The sequence below is a fragment of the Protopterus annectens genome, chromosome 7.part1, assembly GCF_019279795.1.
Source record: "Protopterus annectens isolate FY-2018-M chromosome 7.part1, PAN1.0, whole genome shotgun sequence".
Lineage (NCBI taxonomy): Eukaryota > Metazoa > Chordata > Ceratodontiformes > Protopteridae > Protopterus > Protopterus annectens.
The window spans coordinates 462766666-462790863 of NC_056740.1; the positions used below are offsets into that span (position 1 = coordinate 462766666).

The 24198-nt window shown below is 41.8% G+C and overlaps 1 protein-coding gene across 5 annotated transcripts in view; it reads right to left on the minus strand.

Annotated features, from left to right (window-relative positions):
• LOC122807829 (inter-alpha-trypsin inhibitor heavy chain H3-like) overlaps window positions 1-24198 on the minus strand; it is a 1807468-nt gene that overhangs the window by 1724184 nt on the left and 59086 nt on the right. For all 5 annotated transcript variants that reach the window (XM_044078927.1, XM_044078926.1, XM_044078925.1 and 2 more), the window contains exon 3: window positions 12290-12310. In XM_044078927.1, the coding sequence (XP_043934862.1) occupies window positions 12290-12310 (21 nt within the window). The remainder of the gene's footprint in view (window positions 1-12289; window positions 12311-24198) is intronic.

Genomic DNA, 24198 nt, shown 5'->3' on the forward strand with positions numbered 1-24198 from the left:
GTGAGCCAGTTGGCCACCCATCTTGTGACATAGGGATTTATGCCCAGTTTAGTGAGTTTATCTTTAATTCCAGAGTGGGAGATGGTATTGAAAGCCTTGGTGAGGTCAAGATAGACTCTGTGCACTACCTTGCCCTCATCTATGGCTCTAGTGACTGCTTTAAAGATGTCAATCAGGTTTAGTAGATGTGATCTACCTTTTACAAACACAAACTGAGTGGGGTGAAGGGTTTGGAGGTTACCTATATCTTTGTTTATAAGCTCCAAGATGATATGTTCCATGGCCTTGCAGACCAGGCTTGTCAGGCTAATGGGGTGGTAGTTTCCAGGGTCCTTGGTGGCACCGCCTTTGTGGAGTGGAATAACCATCCTTTTGCACCATTCAGTAGGCCCATAGCCTGAGGTAAGGCTATGATTAAACATGGTACTTAGATGGGGTGCCAGTTCATTCTGTAGTTCATGCAGTACACAGCCTGGGATGTTGTCTGGTCCCATGGATGCTGTGTTCTTGGCTTTGGAGAGTGTGGTCTTTACTTGTTCATCCCTGATTATAGGGGCTTTGCATTCTTCTGGTATTAAGATGGGCCCTTTGGAGGGTGAGAGGGGGTTAAAGTTAGCACTGAACCTATTTGCCAGGATGTTGGCAATATTGGTTGGTTCTGTATATTTAGTACCATTGTGCTGTAGCTCAGAGCAGATCTGAGTGTTGCCATTGAGATTCTTGACATAGCTATAGAATGCTTTGTGGTTGTCTTTAGAATCAGTAGCGATTTTGTTTTCATAACTAGCTTTGAAGGATTTTATGAAGGATCTCAGCTTCTTACTGAGGCTGACCACAGAGTTCCTCCAATCTTGGGATTTTATTATTTTTTGCAACAGTTTCTTCGTTCTGTTGTAGAGTTTGTTTATGACAGGAGACCACCAGATTGGCTCCTTTTTTTGGAGGATAGCATCTTGGTTTTGTTGGGGATGGCATGATCCATGCATTCATGTATGTGCTTATACAGTGCATTTGTGTAAGATTCAGCTGTCGTTTCCGTCTGCATGGGTGTCGTGAAGTTTGCCACTTCTGTCTTAAGAAGCATGAACTGGGCTTTGGAGTAGTTTATGATGGTGGTTTCCTTAATGGGGGTAGGGGTGGGATATGGATGTCTAGGGTGACTAGCTTGTGATCGGATCTGACCAGCGAGGAGTTGACCTCTGGCCCTTAGTGATGAAGTGTGCCACATAGAAGGATTTCCTGACTGTTGTGGCTATCTGGTTATCGAAGGTGTTTAGTGTACTGCCACTTATGTGGTAATTCATGGGTACATGTTTTTCCCAAAGGGATAGCTATACATTTCTTGGCATTGAGCTTGAGCCCATCTGTTTCTGTAAGGCCCTTTTGTAGAATATCCACATTATTTGGGAATTCAATAATGGCGCCCAGTTTGCAGTCATCTGCGAACTTTGTTAGCCAGAGTCCCTTAGTGCTGGGCTGTACTTCAGCGAAGTAGATGCCAAGCAAGAGCTGTCCCAGGACTGAACCCTGAGGTACTCTGCTTGTCACTTATCTGCAGCTGGATTTTGAATCGGCTACTTTTGCAGTGTGGGTTCTGTCAGTAAGCCAGTTGGCAACCCATCGATTGATGTAGGGATTAATGCCCAGCTTAGTAAGTTTATCTATGATTCTACAGTGGGGGATGTTGTTGAAGGCCTTGGTGAGGTCCAGATAAGCTGTGTGGACCGCCTTACCCTCATCCACAGCTCTGGAGACTGATTCAAAGAAGTCAATCAGGTTGAGGAGATAAGATTGGCTCTTTAGAAACCAACTTGGGTGGGGTCCAGTATTTGAAGGTTGCCAATGTCTTTGTTTATACGTTCCATGATAAAGTGTTCAATGGCTTTACAGATCTGGCTCGTCAGACTGATGGGATGATAGTTCCCAGGATCTAAGGTGGATCCCTCCTTGTGGAGTGGGATAACTGTAGCTGTGCACCACTCATTGGGCACGAAGCCTGAGGTGAGGCTATGATTAAACATGACATGTAGGTGAGGTGCCAGTTCATTTTGTAATTCATGTAGTACACAGCCTGGGATGTCATCTGGTCCCGTGGATGCTGTATTCTTAGCTTTGGAGAGTGTGTTTTTTACCTGTGTAACCGTGATTACCGGAATTTGGCAATCATTTGGTATTGAGATGTGCCCTTTAGGGGTGAGAGGGGGGGTGAATTTGGCACTGGATCGATCTGCCAGGATATTGGCAATATCCTTGGGATCAGTATATTTAATGCCATTCTGTTGTAGCTCAGACCAGATCTGAGCATTGCCATTTAGATTCTTGACATAACTATAAAATGCCTTGTGGTTGTCCTTGGAATCTTTGGCAATTTTATTTTCGTAACTAGCTTTGGAAGATTTTATGAGGGATCTCAGCTTCTTACTGAGGCTGGTAAGGGAGTTTTTTTGCATCCTGGGATTTTCCTCTTTTTTGCAACAGTTTCTTCCTTCTGTTGTATAGTTTGTTTATGGCAGGGGACCACCAGATTGGGTTCATTTTTTTGAAGGAGACTGTCTTGGTTCTATTTGGAATGACATGATTCATGCATGAGTGGATGTGCTCATACAGTGCCTTAGTGTAGGATTCAGCAGTTGAACTTTCATTTCCCATCTGCATGGGTGTCATGAAGTTTGTCACTTCTGACTTGAGTAGCATGAAGATGGCTTTGGAGAAGTTTTTTATGGAGGTTTCCCTACTAGGGGGTGGGGTGGGATGTGGACATCAAGGGTGATTAGCTTATGGTCAGACCTGACCAACGAAGGGGTGACCACTGGTGTGGAGCATCGATGTCCCATGTTGGTAATGACCACGTCTAGGATATTTCAGCCCCTGGTGGGACTGTGGATTAGTTGATCCAGGGCATTGAAATTTATGAATTTCAAGAACCTTGGGCAAAGGTGTTGGTACCCGAGTAGTTTTCCAAATTAATGGCAGGGTACTTGAAATAAACCAGTATTAGGGTGTTTGGTTGCATCTTAATACTTTCCAGTATGTTTAGAAAGGTGTAGTGAGAATCTTGGGGCATGGTGGGGGATCTGCAGCAAGCTACAATTTGGATTGCAGTCTTACCTAGTGTTAGTTGCACCTGTAGAATTTCAAATGCATTGTGTTGGGCAACTAGCCTGGAGGTGTGAATATCCTTGGTGAATATGGACACTCCTCCGCCTTTAGTGCTTCGGTCCTGGTTTGGTGACCAAAAAGTGTGGTAAGAGTTGTAGCCTGGTATTGCAGGGGTGCTCTCTGGAGCCTTGAACCAGGTCTCAGTTACTGCAAAGATATCAATGTTCTCCATTTTTAGGAGTGCCTCGAGAGAGTGCATTTTGAGGTTTAGACTTCTAGCATTGAGTAGCATTACCTTCAGATTTTGCATGCTTATATCTGTTATGGTGTTGGTTTTGTCCTTTGAGCCTTGCCTAAAAAAGGCACTATAGGGGTGACAAGAGCTTTAGCCAGTAACCTGAATTCCAGGGGCGACAGGTGCAGACCATCTCTGGCAAAGCATTGTGGTTTGTCAATCATGTTGCCCCAGGTAGCCAGATACTGGATCCCCTTTGAATGACACCAGAAACTTAGCCAATTGTTGAAGTCAGTCATTTTGCCCTTATACTGTGGTATCATTCTGGGCGAAGGCAGGATGCTACTCAGGGCAAGGGTCATACCTGTATGGGCCATATGACCCAAGATCTCTTCCATGGAACTTTTCATGTAGTCCAGGGAGGTACGTCTCAAGTCATTCACTCTAACATGGACAATGACAGAGTCGTATTTGTACTTGTTGTGGAGTGACTTGAGTGCATGTGTTATGTGGTGGATCCTGGCACCCGACAGGCAACTGACAGTTATTTTCTCCTTGTTCAGCCTGGTGAGTGGGACATCAGTGTGCCTGACTATAGAGTCACCTATGACTAAAGTGTTGTGTATGTTGTCTTGCCTTAGGAGCTGTTGTTTGGCACACTGGTGTTGTGAGTTATGTGTCACTTTGATTGTGACTGGTGTTTGTTTGCGTTTCAGCTTCGGAGGTCCTTGTTGCTTGGGCAGGTTAATGTTAAGGGCCTCCGCATAAGTGGGTTTAGTGTTACTATGTGTGGATGTTGGTAGCATGAGTTTTGAAGGGCTATGTGTTGCTTGAGGTGTAATGCAGGTGTTAACCTTCTCCTCTTGACTGTCTAGCACAATCTTGGCTGGAGAGAGCTTTGCTTCCAGTTTGGCTGTGTAAGTGTATCTCTCGCAGGTTGTAGCTTTGGGGTGGTAGGAGGAGAGGGTTGTCTGTGTACATGAGGCAATTGCTGCATTGCCCCAGTATGCCCAAATTCACCAGGTGAACAGGAGAAATCACCGGAAGCTGACCCTTGGACATGCCTGGTTGGGTGTTTCTTTCGTAAAGTACAAGAGCTGTTTTCCCTTACCTTGGCAAAGTACTTTGCAATTATAGGCTGTTTAGTGCCTACGATTAATTTCTCCTTATTAACAGGGAGAATTGAGTGTGTGTATAAGTTTAAGGCTTCCTAGTGCTTTCCAGCAGGTTCTAGAGCAAGTACTAGACACAGGGTTTCAGATTTTAGTGCTACTACTGAGAAATCAGCTAGTTCTAAGGGAAAATTTGAAGAGCAGACTTTCTTGCACCAAAGTGCTAGACTAATCTTGGTTGCATCGTTTGCCAAAACTGAAGTACACCAACACAGCATGACATAAGTTGTACCTAAAAATGCTACTGTCGGCAGAGAGAGCTGTTGAACTCTGTATGTCCAAAGCCACAAGACTCCTGCTCACATTTATGTTTAACTAGCTGCACAGTCATTGCACTTCCCGGAAACATTATTACTAGTTGGTACAAAAGTAAACATTTGTCAGAGTTGTTTGAAAAGCTTTAAATTGAAAAGATAATGAAGTCTAGTACTTACCTGTCAGCAGTAATTTAATGCATTCAAGTATAACTGGAGGTGTGAACACAGGTTTCATTAAACTAATATTAACTTCATTCCACTTTATGCACCAATTAGGCTGTGAAAGATTACCGTTTATTAAAAATTATCTGTGGTACAGTACGCCAGCATTCATTTAATGGTGCTCCCAGTGTCAAAAGGACCTGCGATAAGCTAGGTACTTTATATAAAATCCATCTTCAATGTAATAAGCAAAATACGTGAGTTAGGATCTGTTTTTCAGTTTTCAGCTTCATGCTCAGCCTTGCTACTGATGAAGATGTGGGTTAAAATCGTAACACACATTGTTTAACAAAATGTATGGCTTTAGTAGAACACTAACCGAGCTGAATACTGCAAACCAGAGTTGAACTCATCTGACTTCTGTTGCAGACCCCCTTCATTCTGCAGACCAAAGCTTAAGTGCTATAAACCACCTCTTTGTGGAATCCTGACATCAATGAAAGAAGTTAGTAAATATGACAAAAAGAAAAGCAGATAAGAATACAGGGTATATGTGCTGGAATGCTTAGTGTGTGTGTGTGTGTGGGGGGGGGGCTGTTTGTTATTGTGCATTCTTACTAACATATGTGACAGACAGAGAGAAAGAAATTCAAATTCTAAAGAGAACAGCAAAAACCAAAAAATAACCCAATAATATGAAATATCTGTAACTGTTTTATTCGTCTGATGTGAGATAGGTATGTATTGCAGAGACTACCCCATCTATGGAACAGGCTCCCCATCCATGTGAAGCAGAGCTCCTCCCTAACCAATTCAAGTGTAACTTGGACAAGATGGGAAACCGGAAATTCATCCCTGGATCGGTGCCTATGTCTCTAATGGACACAAGTAACGTGTAAATGGTTCATCTCCCAGGCCCATGCTTACACTTATCAAGGGTATCAGAACTTGTCAGAGATTTGGGATGCATGGCTAGGCTTAAAAAGCCCCTTGTGGTCATTAGCCTAGTAAACACCTATAAACCTATGAACCCATGTAGGCATCAGTGTGTGGGTGGTGTGTTTTTACATGTTGCAGTTTAAACAGTCTGATAACAGGGTTTGGTTTGTTTGCCAGTCAGTATTCCCACATATTTACACTGATAACAGGGTTTGGTTTGTTTGTCAGTCAGTATTCCCACATATTTACACTGCTTCTTCATTAACTTTATCTGGCAATATGAAAGAAAGACATAAGTTTGCAAAGTTTAAAAGGTAACTAATTGATATCTGACTGAGTAGTCAGTATGTTCCATTTAGAAAACAGTCATCAGGATTAAGGATCTATGCAATTAACAGATTGTATGATGCTTTAACATAACTTCACTGCATGAAGTTATTACATCCCAAGACACTCAGTGATAAACTGAAGAGAACATCACTTAAACTTGTTCTGAATGGAGTCATGAATTTCAAAACGTATTATTTTTACTTTAGCTTCTATGTGGTTGCTGTGGTAAAGTAAATAAGATGTTTTCATCATTGAACCCCACTCAGATGCACCTTTAGCACATCTGCAAAACCAGTAACATCAGAACTATTTAATCTAGGGACTTCAACTGTGAATGCAGCATTAATGGTACATGTTGGAGGGACAGGTATGTGTCTCAGAGAATTTCCCTCCTTTGGAATACACTTCCCATCCATATGAAGCAGAGTTCTTTTCTAACCCTATTCAAGCATAACCTGGACCAGTGAATGGGAAATTGGAACTTCACTCCAGGTCTGGCACCTATGTGGGAGGCTGGCAAAATGGTTGAGGTGCTTACCTTACAATTACAAGGAGCAGAGTTTGAATCTCACATGGGGTAATTGACTAGGTTTAAAATGGCCCACAAGGGCAGTTAACCTGGTAGTAATCTATGAATATGTAACAGAAGAGAAACATGCAGGCTGACCTTCCATCTTGGTCCAGAGATTTCCCCCCTATACTCTGCACTTATCCAGGCAATAATTGAGTATAACACCCCATTCAGTATGTACTGTACTAAGCACATACAGCAATTAGACAGACCTGAGAGGTTTCTAACAAAGAAGGTCAAGGGCCTCCAGCATGTGGCTTACATGGGCTGACTAAAATCCCTGTCGCTATACTCCGTATCCTATAGACTTCTTACAGGAGACTTATGCCTGGCCTACAGAGCAACCCAAGACCCAAACCTAATGAACTTGCTGCATATCTGTAAATCAACTGGGTCTAGGGCTACCCATTCCAGGGACTTAGATATGGCCTGCAACTTATATAGGACATGCTGGAGGGACAGATTTATCTCCCAGTGACTGCCACATCTTTGGAACAGGCTACCAATTCATGTGAAACAGAGGACCTCTACGACACTGTTCAAGAGGAATCTGGATGAGTGGATGGAGCTCCGTAAATTCTTACCAGGGATAGAGCCCACAACCTTCCTGGACATGGGTAGTCATCACTAAGTGCAATCTTGGGTATTTACTAGTACTTCTGCGGTTTTACATTTGGTTGAAATGGCTAGGCTTAAAATGACCTCCGGGTCGATAGCCTAGTAATGTCCTATGATCCTGTGATCCTATGTCTCTAAAGGAAAGAAGCAGCCTGGAAATCCAATCCTAGTTTTTAGCCCTCATAATTTAATTATCAATATCCCAGAGCTGCGTAAAACATTTACATGTTACTCTCTATCCATAAGTGAAAGGGGTGATAAACCAGGGATGAATTTATGGTTTCCCATCCATTTGTTCAGATTATGTTTGAAAGGAGTAGGGGAAATACTTTGATTTATGTGGGGAGGAAAAAATTCCAAAGAAGTGGTATTCTCTGTAATACATATCTGGCTCTCTTACACATCCTGATTATGTTGGAGAAGAGATTAAGGTATCCTAATCAAGTGCTTCTTCATTGGACTTGCGGATATGCAGTACATCAGAGAGGATAGAGTCTGTTGAGGCTCTGTATGTGAGGCAGAGAATGACCCTCAGTAGCCTGTATGATGAGTACAAGAAGGACAAGGCTTTGAGATATTCAGTGTTATTATTTGATGATTTATTCCCTTGATCTTCTTAGTGAGAAAGCATTGTGGGTGTTCAAGTTGTGTTAAGTATTTAGTTGTTTGGACAGGTACATACCGAAGGGGACATTATACTTAATGATTGGCCTAAAATGTGCCAAATACAATGACATGATCACATCCTTGGACCTACACACCATATCCTTACTAATAAGCTGCACAATTTAAGAGGGCTGTCTTATAATAGTGGATACATGGTGATCACAGAACAGTTTGTTGTCCACATAGGTACCCAGGTCATTAACTACCGAATCAATTTTCAGTGATATGTTGTTGATGGAATAGCTACAGGGGACATTATACTTGCCAAAGGAGACTGTAGCACATGTTTTGGAGTTTTAGTAATGGTTATGACACCAACTATTTGTTTGGAAAAGGTCCTCTTAAAGGATCTTGGTGTCCTCTGGAGTGTTTAAGATGGAATCAAGTTTACAGTCATCTGTGGACTTGGTCATCCACAAACCTTTTACATTAGCTTTGACCTTAGAGAAGTAAATTTCAAAAAGAGTGGCCCAAGGTCTGATCGCTGGGGTAGACCAGTAGTGTCAGGTCTTTTGGAGGAGGCGGAGCCACATACTCTAATTTCTTGGGCTCTATTTGTGAGCCAGTCTGCTGTCCAGCTAGTCTTTTTAATCAATCCAGAGGTTAATGTTCTCCTTAATCAGACACATATGAGAAGGCCTCCTTTGACTCTACTGATTTTGTTTCATAATTCTGGAACTTCATAACTCTCAAAGACTTGCAAAAATATCATCCTGTTGGCATAATGGTTGGAGTCTTGGCTTCACATGCACAAGTTACAAGGTTTGATCCTGACCTCTAGCAAATGCTTGTTTGCAGTTTCCATGTTCTCCCTGTGTCTCTGCGGGGTTCTTTCCACCTCTAAAAATCATGTTGAGTGTTTTCCATCTCAAACTCACCAATGAATGGATCTGTGGGCAACAGCACAAACTCTACAGAGAGAAAGGTTGTATAGACCCTCAAGATAGGATAACATGGGTCACAGACTGTACACCATGGTAAGGCTAGTCACTAGATGATGTAACATTTGTCTCTAGGTGATTCGGTCATGTTGACTAATGTCAGTAAGACCCCGGCCTACCCTGACCTATGCCAAGGACTCATATTGGGATAGGTGTATAAATACTAAAGCCATCCTATCTGAGTGTGGTCACATGCCCTCCATACTACATCTGACATTTATTTAGTGAGACTCTGTGAATCTGGCTGCCCATTTCATTTAAAATTCTCAGCTTGCAGCCAGTTTACATAATTTTGACAATCAATGTTTTATGTACAATTGAAATGTAGTTTTATCTTCATGGTGGTATTTTCAAGACAAGACTAACATATTTACAAAACCATAAGACTTTGAAGTTAATGATCAATAACCGAGTAAGGTTGTTTCAGAAGAAATTTTCATAGGCCAACAGTAGCTTTTTTCCAGAAATGCATTTACTGCTGTGGCTCTTCATTGAACTATTTACTGTGTTCACTCCATGTGCAGCGGCTCTTCATTGAACTGTTTACTGTGTTCATTCCATGTGCAGCGGCTCTTCATTGAACTAGTTACTGTGTTCACTCCATGCGCAGCGGCTCTTCATTGAACTAGCTACTGTGTTCACTCCATGTGCAGCGGCTCTTCATTGAACTAGTTACTGTGTTCACTCCATGCGCAGTGGCTCTTCATTGAACTAGTTACTGTGTTCACTCCATGCGCAGCGGCTCTTCATTGAACTAGTTACTGTGTTCACTCCATGCGCAGCGGCTCTTCATTGAACTATTTACTGTGTTCACTCCATGCGCCGCGGCTCTTCATTGAACTAGTTACTGTGTTCACTCCATGCAGCGGCTCTTCATTGAACTATTTACTGTGTTCACTCCATGCGCCGCGGCTCTTCATTGAACTAGTTACTGTGTTCACTCCATGCGCAGCGGCTCTTCATTGAACTATTTACTGTGTTCACTCCATGGGCAGCGGCTCTTCATTGAACTATTTACTGTGTTCACTCCATGCGCAGTGGCTCTTCATTGAACTAGTTACTGTGTTCACTCCATGCGCAGCGGCTCTTCATTGAACTAGTTACTGTGTTCACTCCATGCGCAGCGGCTCTTCATTGAACTAGTTACTGTGTTCACTCCATGCGCAGTGGCTCTTCATTGAACTATTTACTGTGTTCACTCCATGCGCAGCGGCTCTTCATTGAACTAGTTACTGTGTTCACTCCATGTGCAGCGGCTCTTCATTGAACTAGTTACTGTGTTCACTCCATGCGCAGCGGCTCTTCATTGAACTAGTTACTGTGTTCACTCCATACGTAGCGGCTCTTCATTGAACTAGTTACTGTGTTCACTCCATGTGCAGCGGCTCTTCATTGAACTATTTACTGTGTTCACTCCATGTGCAGCGGCTCTTCATTGAACTATTTACTGTGTTCACTCCATGTGCAGCGGCTCTTCCTTGAACTAGTTACTGTGTTCACTCCATGTGCAGCGGCTCTTCCTTGAACTAGTTACTGTGTTGACTCCATGCGCAGCGGCTCTTCATTGAACTATTTACTGTGTTCACTCCATGTGCAGCGGCTCTTCATTGAACTATTTACTGTGTTCACTCCATGTGCAGCGGCTCTTCATTGAACTATTTACTGTGTTCACTCCATGTGCAGCAGCTCTTCATTGAACTAGTTACTGTGTTCACTCCATGCGCAGCGGCTCTTCATTGAACTAGTTACTGTGTTCACTCCATGCGCAGCGGCTCTTCATTGAACTATTTACTGTGTTCACTCCATGTGCAGCGGCTCTTCATTGAACTATTTACTGTGTTCACTCCATGTGCAGCGGCTCTTCATTGAACTATTTACTGTGTTCACTCCATGCGCCGCGGCTCTTCATTGAACTAGTTACTGTGTTCACTCCATGTGCAGCGGCTCTTCATTGAACTAGTTACTGTGTTCACTTCATGCGCAGCTCCATGTCATTTCTGTGTATTTCATGCTCTTCATTATCTATGTTTTTGATTTTGCTATTAACTTTATTTATTTATTTTTTTTATTTATTTGACATTTGTTTACTGGGATGGTCTGACTGGGTCTACAGAACCCATTTTCAGCAGAGGCCCGGGGAGAAAAGCTACACATACAGTACAATACAAATACAGTATAATCCAATACAATAAAGATTACATTAGAAATACTATACAAAAAATAAGTTGAAAGAACAAACTGCTACAAGATGTTGTAATATATTACTACACATATAGACAGTTCTACACAGTTAAAACATTACAGGTGATAATAGTCACTCTCTTCATACATGATGTAGACAGTGTCCAAAAAAAAGTACGTAGGTAGCGCAATGTGCGACACTGACTGTTGTAGTACATGCAAAATAGACTGTGAGTTTGTTAGGAAAAGAGCAGCCAGAAAGTTAGTGATTTTCTTGGGTGGCAAAAGCCAGGGTACCATTTGGCTAGGCTTATATAGGCCCTCGGGCCAGTAGCCTAGTACATACCTATGAACCTATGCAGACAGATAACGAGAGAGAGAGTTAAGAAGAATAGAAGGAATGCACCCTGAGCAGCAGCTTAAGGATATGGTATAGAAGCAGAGAAGGAGTTAGAAGAACCTTAGGATCTTGCAGTCTGTGAGGGATTTAAATGTGACAGAAGAGGAAGACCTGAGCATTAGGCAGGCTTTATGCAGGAGCAGTGCCATGTCTTTTTGAGATGATTATTAAAGAGGCTTTGAAATGCGTTAGGACAGGTATAGAACTAGTAGCTAGAGGTAGTGAATTCCAATGTATAGAGACAGAATATGAATACAGAGAGTGACCTGGTTTTCTTGTGAGTTTTGAGATAGCAAACAGGTTTTTGTCTTCTGATCGTAGGGATCGATTTTTGTGTAAGGTGTGACTAGATTGGCTAATGCAGGGCAGGCAGTGGGTTTGAAAATAAGGTTGTGCAAGGTGGATAGCTGAATAAAGGCAAGTTGGTAAGGGAGTTCAAGCCAGTTTAATTCTAGGAGGGGTTTACAGTGGTGTGTGTGTGATATTTACAGTTTAATAATCACTAAATCAAGGTAAAATTATAAAATGGTGCCTTATAAATTACAGTGTCTAGGGCTACGTTTTACATATTTTTCTGCAAATGATTCATTTCATTGTAGTTAGTTTCTCATAAAACCTCTGAACTGAAGCGTAAGATTTGGAAACAGTATGTGCACAGAAATAAAACACAAATAGAAAGAAATGACCTCAGTTACAGAAAATAGCATGTATAGCTTACCTCACTATCTGTGCTTCTCTTCTGTGAAAAAAGAAAACATAAAATTATGGAAAAAACTCAATAACTGCTATGCTTTATTACATTTAATTCATTTTAATCCCATGAAAGATTTGAACAGCAGCACAACCATTTCCAGATAAGTGATTTTTTCAGTACTGCTGTGGTGAGAACCCGCAGGTGGGGAGTCACACCAATTATCCTTCACACACACACACACACACACACACACACACACACACACACACACATGACTTCTACAGCACTACCATGATGGGGACCTACTGGTGCCTGGAACAAACTTTCTGTCCAAGTTAAGTAGTGTGACACACAGTCTGTATTTAAAAAGGAGATGAGCAAATGGATGGGGGGGGGGTCTATATCACTTCACTGAACTTTACTTACCTCAAACTGCTATTCATCAAGCCAACATTACTAAACAGCCCTTTATCAAACATTCACACCAGCAAAACGTTTTCCCAGGGAAGGACGTCACTTGGCCAACACAGAAATTTTCCCTTTTCCCCAATGTAGTATGATCGCAGAATTGGTTTATATATATATATATATATATATATATATATATATATATATGTGTGTGTGTGTGTGTGTGTGTGTGTGTGTGTGTGCGTGTGTGTGTGTGTAGGGGGGTGGGGGTACAGGCCCCCACAATGGATACGTGTGTGGGGCATAGCCCTCCACTTTGGTCGGTTTGATGTACTGTGGATTGTGTGTAAGTAGGTATGCTGGCCAAATGATTTCTTACCGTGAGAACAATGTTCACTGATGTGAACATTCGATGAAGGGCTGTTGGATGATGACAGTTCGATGAATAGCCATTCGAGGTAAGTAAACTTTGATGAAGAGATATAGACCCAATGGATGGGTGTTCATAAATTCACCCATAGGGAATGTCAGGCAAAAAGTGTATGACTCTTAAAAAGCATATAGTTTTCCATTGAGTTACTTAAGTGCCACAGAAAATAAATATTTTCTGTTAAAACTCCAAGTTGCTGTTCACTGTTCACATAAAAATCACTCCTTGGAGGCTTGCACAGATCAGATCACACAGAATAAATGCAGCCCCAGTGGCAAGCAGATATCTAGAATGCCCTCTAGGACAACAGTGATGTGTTCAGTCTGCACTCTAATAAACATTTAAGAAAAAGTGCTGTACATTACAGTGTTTGGAGTTCTCAAGTTCTGTGTCTGCTGTTTACTGATGCAGGAATCAGACTCTGGACAGTGTGGCCACTGTAACTCTACATACTGATGCAGGAGTCAGACTCTGTACAGTGCTGCCACTGTAGCTCTGCATACTGATGTAGCAATCAGACTCTGGACAGTGTGGCCATCGTAGCTCTACATACTGATGCAGGAATAAGACTCTGGACAGCACTGCCACTGTAGCTCTACATAATAATGCAGGAATCAGACTCTGGACAGTGTGGCCACTGTAGCTCTACATAGTGATGCAGAAATCAGGCTCTGGACAGTGTGGCCACTGTAGCTCTACATACTGATGCAGGAGTCAGACTCTTTACAGCTCTGCCACTGTAGCTCTGCATACTGATGCAGGAATCAGACTCTGGACAGTGTGGCCACTGTAGCTCTACATACTGATGCAGAAATCAGGCTCTGGACAGTGTGGCCACTGTAGCTTTACATACTGATGCAGGAGTCAGAATCTGGACAACGCTGCCAGCAAAGCTTTACATACTAATGCAGGAATCAGACTCTGGACAGAGTGGCTACTGTAGCTCTACATACTGATGCAGGAGTCAGACTCTGTACAGCGCTACCACCGTAGCTCTACATACTGATGTAGGAATCAGAGTCTGGACAGTGTGGCCACTGTAGCTCTACATACTGATGCAGGAGTCAGACTCTGGACAGTGTGGCCACTGTAGCTGTACATACTGATGCAGGAGTCAGACTCTGGACAGTGTGGCTGCTGTAGCTCTACATACTGATGCAGGAGTCAGACTCTGGACAGTGTGGCCACCGTATCTCTACATACTGATGCAAGCGTCAGACTATGGACAGTGCTGCCACCGTAGCTCTACATACTGATGCAGGAATCAGACTCTGGACAGTGTGGCCACTGTAGCTCTACATACTAATGCAGGAGTCAGACTCTGGACAGTGTGGCCACCAAACTCTGCATACTGATGCAGGAATCAAACTCTGGACAGTGTGGCCACTATAGCTCTAAATACTGATGCGAGAATCAGACTCTGGACAGTGTGGCCACTGTAGATCTACATACTGATGCAGGAATCAGACTCTGGATAGTGTGGCCACCATAGCTCTACATACTGATGCAGGAATAAGACTCTGGACAGCTCTGCCACCGTAGCTCTATATACTGATGCAGGAGTCAGACTCTGGACAGCGCTGCCACCGTAGCTCTACATCCTGATACAGGAATCAGACTCTGGACAGTTTGGCCACTGTAGCTCTACATACTGATGCAAAAGTCAGAGTCTGGACAGTGCGGTCACTGTAGCTCTACATACTGATGCAGGAATCAGACTCTGGACAGCACTGCCACTGTAGCTCTACATACTGATGCAGGAATCAGACTCTGGACAGTGTGTCCACCATAGCTCTGCATACTGATGCAGGAATAAGACTCTGGACAGTGCTTCCATCGTAGCTCTACAGACTGATGCAGGAGTCAGACTCTGGGCAGCACTGCCACTGTAGTTCTGCATACTGATGCAAAAAACAGACTCTGAAGAGCACTGACACCGTAGCTCTACATACTGATGCAGGAATCAGCGTCTGGACAGTGCGGTCACTGTAGCTTTACAGCTTGTAGTCCTTTTGTCAGACCAATCTGATAGTAACTGCAGAGATGAAGAAAATCTGCAGAAGTAACTGCCTTTCAGTTCAAATCTGCAAACTTCTCAACAGAGGTGTAGATAGCTATTCATGCACCAAGTGCCAACCCTTAATCTGAAACTCTTCTCTCCTTTTAAACTGCAGCAAACTGCTGCAAGATTTGTAGCAAGCAGCTGCTACACTTTGTTCCACACATGGAGTACTACAAAGCTTCCATTCTGACCAAAAAGTCAATACTGGGATTCATTTCTCAGCTCAGCTTCCCACACCAAAAGTGGCATTTCGATTCCACTGTGGATTTGCTACAATTTGGAAACATTAAGCTAGTATAAGAAAACTCTAAAGCGGAATGGGAAGGGAATTCTTTGAAATGTTAGAGACCTAACACTATTAGTGCCTAAATCTAATGTGCCAGTGCAGTTAATATTCCACACCTACTATCTCATTGTTTCGCTAAAACTAGTTTCCATACAAGTGGCTGGTGATCCTCTGCAACAGTGCCCACACAACTAGTCTTTGTAAAGCAGCTAATTACCTAGGTCCTCCTTACGTTTAGGTACTATTGACCTTTCTTTCAAATATTTTCCACTAGTGTTGTTGTGCACTTAATATTTCTTAATTTGAAAGTTTCCAGTTTGTTTTTCTTCTCACTAACCTGCATCCTGCACTTTCTAGCATTTTGGTAAATTACCCTTGCCAGGACTGTGTCTTTAGCTTCTTTTGCTTCTTACCTCTATTGATTTATTTTCTTTTGGTCACAAATCTCTGTCTTACAGGGTCAAACATGTTCCACTTGCCTCTGCTTTGCTTTGGCTCCATTTGATTCCCTACTCTGTCTCTAATCCCCACCTGCCCCCATCTCCTCTACTTTTATAGGATAGTGAGGGTCACCAATTACTTCTTATGTCCAGCCATACTTCCCTAATTAAAAACAGTGACTAACCTAGAGTTTGTGTGCATTTACACTTAACTATACATCTCTCAATGACTCTGGCATACTTGGCCAACCCCATCACCCCCCTCAGATCTTCCCATATGCAGATCCACAACAACCACACTCTAATTCTGTGCAGAACCACAACAGCCACACTTTAATTCTCTGCTACACTCTCCTCATTAGATCATTTAATTAATTAAATATCCGTAACACTAAATCTTTCCCTGTACTCTCCAACAAGTCTCTCAAACCAGATAATAACCACTGCCGGTTTACTCTCAGCTTGCTAACATTTCCTCTAAGTTCTGCTTCTTTTTCTGTTCCTTAAACTGTTTCTCAGTCATTACTATCTGTAACATATGTCCATCCTAACATTTATTGTATCACACTCTGGATAACAGTATTAATTCCATTTAATATCAATATTCTCATCAGCATTTTGACTCCACCCACATCTTATCAGCATTATTTACACTTTAACTACCTTCTCTCTTGCTATTGCTCCGACAGCAAACAACTCAAACTACCAATTCATCATGCGCTCTGATTTATACTACAATAACCATGTTAACTGTTTCAAAATATATTTCCCAAACTACTAATATATGAGCACAATATCTAAGCCAAAGGAAAAGCTAAAATACCTCTCCACTCCTCACCACGTCTCTTTACCTCTCAAAGTAAGTGGAGACATCCATCCTAACCTTGGAACAGTTCAATAAATAGCAATCCCACAACCAATAAATGATGCAAGTACATCATATTCTATCCCAGACTCTCCCAGAATATCTAGTCTTTATTTTCAGCACATTAACCTACAGAGAATATGTAACAAAATACCAGACGTACGGCCGAGGATAGCTTCTTAGTCTACTGCCATTTTAGTAGCGAGTCATATGTGGTTAAAACCAGACACCAAAGATGCAGAAAATCTGCCTCCAGGGTATGGTTTCCTTCATTTAGAGAGAAAACAAAGAAAGCTGGTGAACTTGCTATTATCTACAAAAGTACCCTAAAAGTCTCTCCATTCCCCAACTCCATCCCTACTTCAACAGCTTAAAAATCCTTACCTAATATCTGCAACTCAACAGCCACATGAATATATCAATTGTTTCCTTTATACATTGCCAAAGAAAACAACATATCTACCACAGAAGGTTTTCGCTATCTTCAAGCATTATTCAGGAAACCATTATTCTAGGAGATGTAGATAGTGATTTTCCGCAAGTAAGTGTAAATCACCCAAATCATTCTATACAATGTTATGGATTTAACCAACTAATAATAACCCTAACTGAATACAACAAAGCTACAAAATGAGATTACTGTAGACTGGCTTTTCACCTCTGCCTCCCAGTAATGTTACCTCCTCTGGTATTCATTCTAGACTAGAAAACTAAAAGGTTCATGAAACAGAAAGAGAAAACCTGGAAAGGCTGGCTAGAAGATAAATATCAACTAAAGCTGCAATACTATGGCAGCTTAGAAACACAACCAAATGTCAGGTAAGACAAAAAGAAATACTACTTCACACTCTAAGAAAACTATCTTGACTAGCCCTAGACCTTTCTAGGCCTCAGTAAAACAATCTTCTAAGTCCAGGGAAAATCCACCCAGCAAACTCCTCTTATGTCAGACCAAAATGGCAACCTCTCTATTTAATTTGCACCGCTGAATTGTCCAGATTTTGCCTCATATTTTTGGTCTGATCCGCATGTTCTCGTCATTCAGCCTATTCCCACTTAGTTCATAAAACTTCTTTGGTACTTACGTATTATCGCAACCAGATTTTTGCGATAATACTGCTTTCTTTCCCATGGGTAACATAAAGCAGAAATGTATGCAGAATCACAGAGGGAATGTTATCTTTAAAACAAAACACTTTGTTTAGGTAGGAATAACAGTGGAATATTTGAAAAATTAGTATTTCTTTGAAGGTATGCCGTTCCCAAAATCAAGTCACTCATACCACATTTTCAAGTCCTGTTTTGTGTTAGGCACATTCCAAACAGTAAACCAGCGACTGAGCAATCCACAAGTATGCTGCCGTAAAACATTCACTAAACAGTCCAACAGTAAGTAGTATCCACAAGGATAACACCATCTGAATACAAAAAATAAACCATTATTGGCAACGACTCCAAAAAATTATTATCAGACTACCGCTAAACAGAACAGCCTCCGTCGTACACATACTTTTATAAAGTGTGCACATACATATTCTCCTTAACTTCAGTTCTATTCAACAGTTTGTAAACAATAAATCCAACAATTTACCAAAAAAAAAAGATTTGCAGGTCTCCGTGCCTTATTCTCTGAAGAAAGTATTGTACAACTTAGTAATCCATGTTGCAGGACAGCAGAAGTTCAACCAAACATTTTCCCAGGTGTCTGACTTTCATTTCCTGCAGCACAACGTCAGTGTAACCAACTTTACAGTATGCAGTCCAAGATTTACATCTCCATGTTGATTTACCTTACCAAATTTAAGGACAAACTAAGTCATACTCACTGAAAACATCAAATTCCACCTTAACATAACTCCCAATATCCGTTTTTAGGCAAACAAACGTATTACCGCAAACGCGAAAATCTGGTTGCGATAATACGCAAGTACCAACTCTTTTATTAAAAGTGAAACCCACTACGCTAGTTCCAGACAACCTTCAATCCAAATAACTAAAAATAGCAGCAGAGGTACTAGCCTGTCCCCTCGCAATTCTAGTAAACATATCCATTAGAGAAAACTATGTCCCAGCTCTCTGGAAGAAATCATTTGTTCTGCCCCTTCAAAAAGATAGAAAATCCTGAGATATTTCCGACAGTAGACCTATAGCAATCTTACCCCCCTTATCCAAAGTCATAGAAAAAATGTATCCATATTCAACTTCTAAAGCATTTCACACAAAACTATTTCTGCAATAAAACGTGGCTTTTGACCAACCATAGCATAACCACTGCCCTGCTGAACTTTACTAATAATATTAATCTCCACAGAAATTAAGGCATCCTTGTATGCTCACTATTTTTTGATCTTTCCATGGCTTTCAATACAGTCTCATACCAAAAGCTACAGCAAAAACTTTCCTCTTCCAGTCTCACTCAGTCATTTCTCCAGTGGTTTCATAGCTACCGAACCAACAGAGAAAAGACAGTGAAATAGGAATAAGACGTTTCTCCCACAATGCTCTGTACTGTACGTTTTCTTTCACAATGTCCCCACTTTCACAAAACATGCCTCTTATCTGCTTAGCCAAAAATTTAACTGACCTACAACAACCCCTAAGAGTTTTTCTTTGTTGTCAAAACCTGGCTTGAAAACTCTCAACTTCTACTTAATCCCACAAAAAGTAAACTAATTTTATTTACTCCCAAACACTGCTCATATCTGAAATCAGTTTATTATAACATCAGCAAACAGGACTGCCATTGAAATGGTTGCCTAAACCAAGCTACTAGGTGTAATTTTTGATGACCATCTGAAATTAGACTACCACATTCATGACAAAATAAACTCATCATAAATTAGACAGCTTCTACAGGGTCAAGCAATATCTCAGATGCAACAATCTAACACCACCACATATCTACTCCACACCCTGCTCTGTGTGTGTCTCACAGTAACCAATGTACAAATCACACAAAAAAATAAATACAACAGTGTTATAACAAACTACGTAAATTTAAATTTGCAGTTTCTCGCTACTATAATACCCACCATTGTGTGTCTCTAAAACTAGATTGAAATTTCACGACACCTCATTTTCTTTCATTCTGGTCATAGACCATAATCTAATCAATAATCTTAAAAATTGCCTAATACTGAAAATATTATTCACCTGTTCTGTCCATGCTCAGGAGATAAGCTGCTCCTCCCCATATTTAAATCTAACAATGCCCCTTGGAGATTCCTTCTAGTCTATTGTTGTTACAAAGCTATGACATTTCATTTTGACTGGCTTGAGACAAATTCATCACATACAAAACAGCTAAAACAACACCTAACAAATATCTCGCTTTGCTTTTGTCCAATTCCAGGCACATTTGATCTGTTCAAAGTTAGGCCTAAATCTTCACAAAAACATAATCCAGAGCATTGTTGTCATACTGACCTGACATCTCACCTTCACTAAATCGTCTGCATAATCCCCTCTCCCCATCTTTTGCATTTTTTATCAAGTTACTTTCTCTTCAGTCTCTTTTACTTTATTATTTATGTTCAAGTCCAAACAGTAACCATGTTGCTCCAAAATATGACAGTTTCCGATTCTGTCATTACCATCATTTTACCCCTCCTATACTCTAATCAATATCTTCTTAAATTATTTATTTATTTTAGTTTTACATTTGTTAACCAGGTTAGTCTGTCTGGGTTCTTAGAAGCCCTTTTTCAGCAGAGACCCGAGGAGAAAAGCTCCCAAAAAAAAGTTTTAAGTAAACAAATAGTAAGAACAAAGATAAATACAGATCACATTTTAAGGATATATACATCTGAAGTAATTACAAACATAGTATAGTCCAGTTGTCAGGTTAGTGCTGAATCCAGGGCTATGTTACAAGTTTCTGTGTTTGCCCATACCTTACTTGGATAGAAGGAAGTTTCTCTCTTCACTGTGAGAGAGGGAGCTTTGCACAGCCTATCTGTCCCTGGAGGAGTGGCTTCAGCCAAGAAATTAGTAGTTTATTGGTCATGTTGGGCTAATTTCTATCTCTTTCATTTACCTGCTATAAAACCCACATTTACAAGGTTTTTGTGCTAGTATACAACTCAGCAGTCTCCTGCCTGGTGCCCTGCAGAGTTCGACAGCAGCAGAGAGACAAAAGAGAGACTTTGGAGTGATTAAGTATAATTTTTCTGCATTTTCTTGCTGCCTTTAGCTAATTCCGCCTAAAACGCCAATTTTCTAGAGTTTCTGTGATTTAAAAAGCTTGTTTCCGATACATATTGCACATATTTTACTACCTGCACTTTAACTAAGTCGCTTTTGTGTTTAAATTACCTGTTTAACTGTTGTAGGCTACACACTCAAGTGTGATAGCAATTTCTGTGCATTTAAAGTGTTTTTTTGATTGTATCTGCTTTATTTTCTGAAAAAAAAAAACAAAAAGAACAAACAAAAAAGTACTTGTTTTCCTTCCTTTCTAAGCTAGTTTAGTCCAGTTTTCAGGTTAGTGCTGAATTCTGGGCTGTGTTACAAGTTTCTGTGTTTGCCCATACCTTACATGGATAGAAGGACGTTTCTCTGTTCACTGTGAGAGAGGGAGCTTTGAGCAGCCTATCTGTCTCTGGAGGAGTGCTTTCAGCCCAGAAATTAGTAGTTTATTGGCCATTTTGGGCTAATTTCTATCTCTTTCATTTCCCTGCTATAAAACCCGCATTTGCATGGGTTTGTGCACCGGTTAGCTAGGGTATAACTATTACCGGCTCCAGAAAGTCTACTCTTCAATTTTTCCCTTGGGACTAGACAAACTTTCAACTTGAATACTCAAACCATTCACTTCTCATACCGGCACTTGCTCAAAACTCATAGTAATCACTAATACACCTTAGCACTAGACCCCCCCCCCCCCATACTATAGAGAAGGACAAGGCTCTCTATTCGACCTTACCGTCCAATCAGTAAAACAGTTCACTGTACCTATCTAGCCATGTCCAAAGGGCAGCTTCAGCTTACTCTCCAGTCCAACTGGTGAATCTGGGCATTTTGAGGCAATGTTACAATTGCCTCATGTACACAGACAACCCTCTCCTCCTTCCACCAGACACTAATACATGTGAGAGATGCAATTATACAGCCAAATTGGAGGCTAAGCTCTCTCAACCCAAGAATGGACCAGGCAGTCAAGAGGATAAGGGAATTACTTGCATCACACCACCAGTCTCACATAGACCTATGAAACCAGCACTGGCAAAAAACACACATAAATACACGAAAACATACTCGGAGGCACTAAATAAAAATCTGCAAAAGCAACAGAGACCTCCAAAGCAGACATCCAAGCAAGCTCCACCCCTCAACACAAACCATGAAACACATACTTCACAAAACCAGTGTGCCACACAATCACAGCCCTTAAGGCAAAATAACATACCCAACACACTAGTAATAGGTGACTCTATAGTCAGGCACACTGACGTCCCACTCACTAGGCTGAACAAGGAGAAGGTTACTGTTGGCTGCCTGTTGGATGCCAGGATCCGCCACATAACACAAGCACTCAGGTCACTCAAGAACAAGTACAAATATGACTCTGTCATTGTCCATGTTGGTGTGAATGACCTGAGCCATACCTCCCTGGACTACATGAAAAGAGACATGGAGGAGCTCTCTGATCACGTAGCCCAGGCCGGTATGTTCCTGACGACCCTGAGAAGTATCCTGCCCTCACCAAGAATGATACCACGGTATAGAGAAAAAATTATCAATTTCAACAATTGGCTAAGCTTCTGGTGTCATTCAAAGGGGATCCAGTGTCTGTCAGCCTGGGATGACATGGTCAACAAGCCATGCTGCTTTGCTAGAGACGGCTTGCAGCTGTCACCCTTAGGCTTTCGAATACTGGCCAAGGCTCTTGCCATCCCCATAGTGCCTTTTTTAGGCAAGGCTCAAAAGACAAACCCACCGCCATAAATAGCAGAAGTAACAAAAACCTGAGGGTAATGCTACTCAATGCCAGAAGTCTAAACCTCAAAATGCATGCACTTGAGGCACTCCTCAGTATGGAGGATACCCACACCTCCAGGTTAGTGGCACAGCACGAAGCTTCAGAGATCATCCACGTGCAACTAACAATGGGCAAAACTGTTCAAATTATAGCTTGCTACAGATCACCCACTATGTCCCAGGACACCCACTCAGCATTCCTGGAAACACTGGTAAACATAAAGCTCCTACCAAACACCCTGATATTGGGTGATTTCAATTACCCAAACATTAACTGGGAGAACTACTCAAGTAGAAACTTCCTTGCCCAACATTTCCTAAAATTTATAAACTGAAATGCCCTAGATCAACTGGTCAACACCCCCACCAGAGGTGACAACATATTGGACCTGGTCATCACCAACATGGGCGACTGGTGTTCCACATCGGAGGTCAACCCCTCACTTGTTAGATCTGACCATAAACTAATCACTCTGGATATCCACATTCCTCCACCACCCCCGGTCAAAGAAATCACCTTGAAAAACTTTCCAAAAGCAAACTTCACATTACTTAAGACCGAGGTGGGAAGTTTCAAAGCCCCCATGCTAAAGGATAACACTGTCCACGCTGAAAAATCCTTTACTAATGCACTCTATGGGCACCTACGAGAATGCATGGATTGTGCTATCCCAAACAAAACCAAGACTCACTCCTCCAAGAAAAGGAAACCAGTCTGGTGGACCCCTGCCATAAACAAGCTATACAATAGAAGGAGGTAACTAGTACAGAAAAGAGGAAAATCCCAAGAAGGGAAGACATCCCTGATCAGTATCAGCAAGAAACTAAGTTCCCTCATAAAATCATCCAAGGCTAGCTTCGAAAGAAAAATTGCCATGGACTCCAATGATAACCACAAGGCATTCTTTAGCTATGTCAAGAATCTAAGTGGCAATTTTCAGATCTGCTCGGAGTTAGTGCAGAATGGCACAAAATACACTGACCGACCAATATAGCCAACATCCTGGCAGACAGGTTCAGTGCAAACTTCACCCCCCTCTCACCCCCAAAAGGGCCTATAAATATACCAGTAGAATGTAGTGCCCCTGAAATCACAGACACTCAGGTTAAAACAGCCCCCTCCAAAGCCAACACAGCATCAATGGGACCGGACGGTGTCCCAGGTTGCGTCCTACATGAGCTCAAAAATTATCTAACCCCTCACCTTAATACACTGTTTAAACTCAGCCTCTCCACAGGCTACGTGCCCACCCAGTGGCAGATAGCAATGGTTATTCCACTCCACAAAGGTGGAGCCACAAAGGACCCCGGGAACTATCACCCTATAAGCCTGATTAGCTTGGTCTGCAAAGCTATGGAGTGCATCATCATGGATCTCATTAACAGAGACCTCCAAACACTGGACCCTACCCAGTTCGGCTTTGTTAAGAGCAGATCATGCCTCCTAAACCTGGTGGACTTCT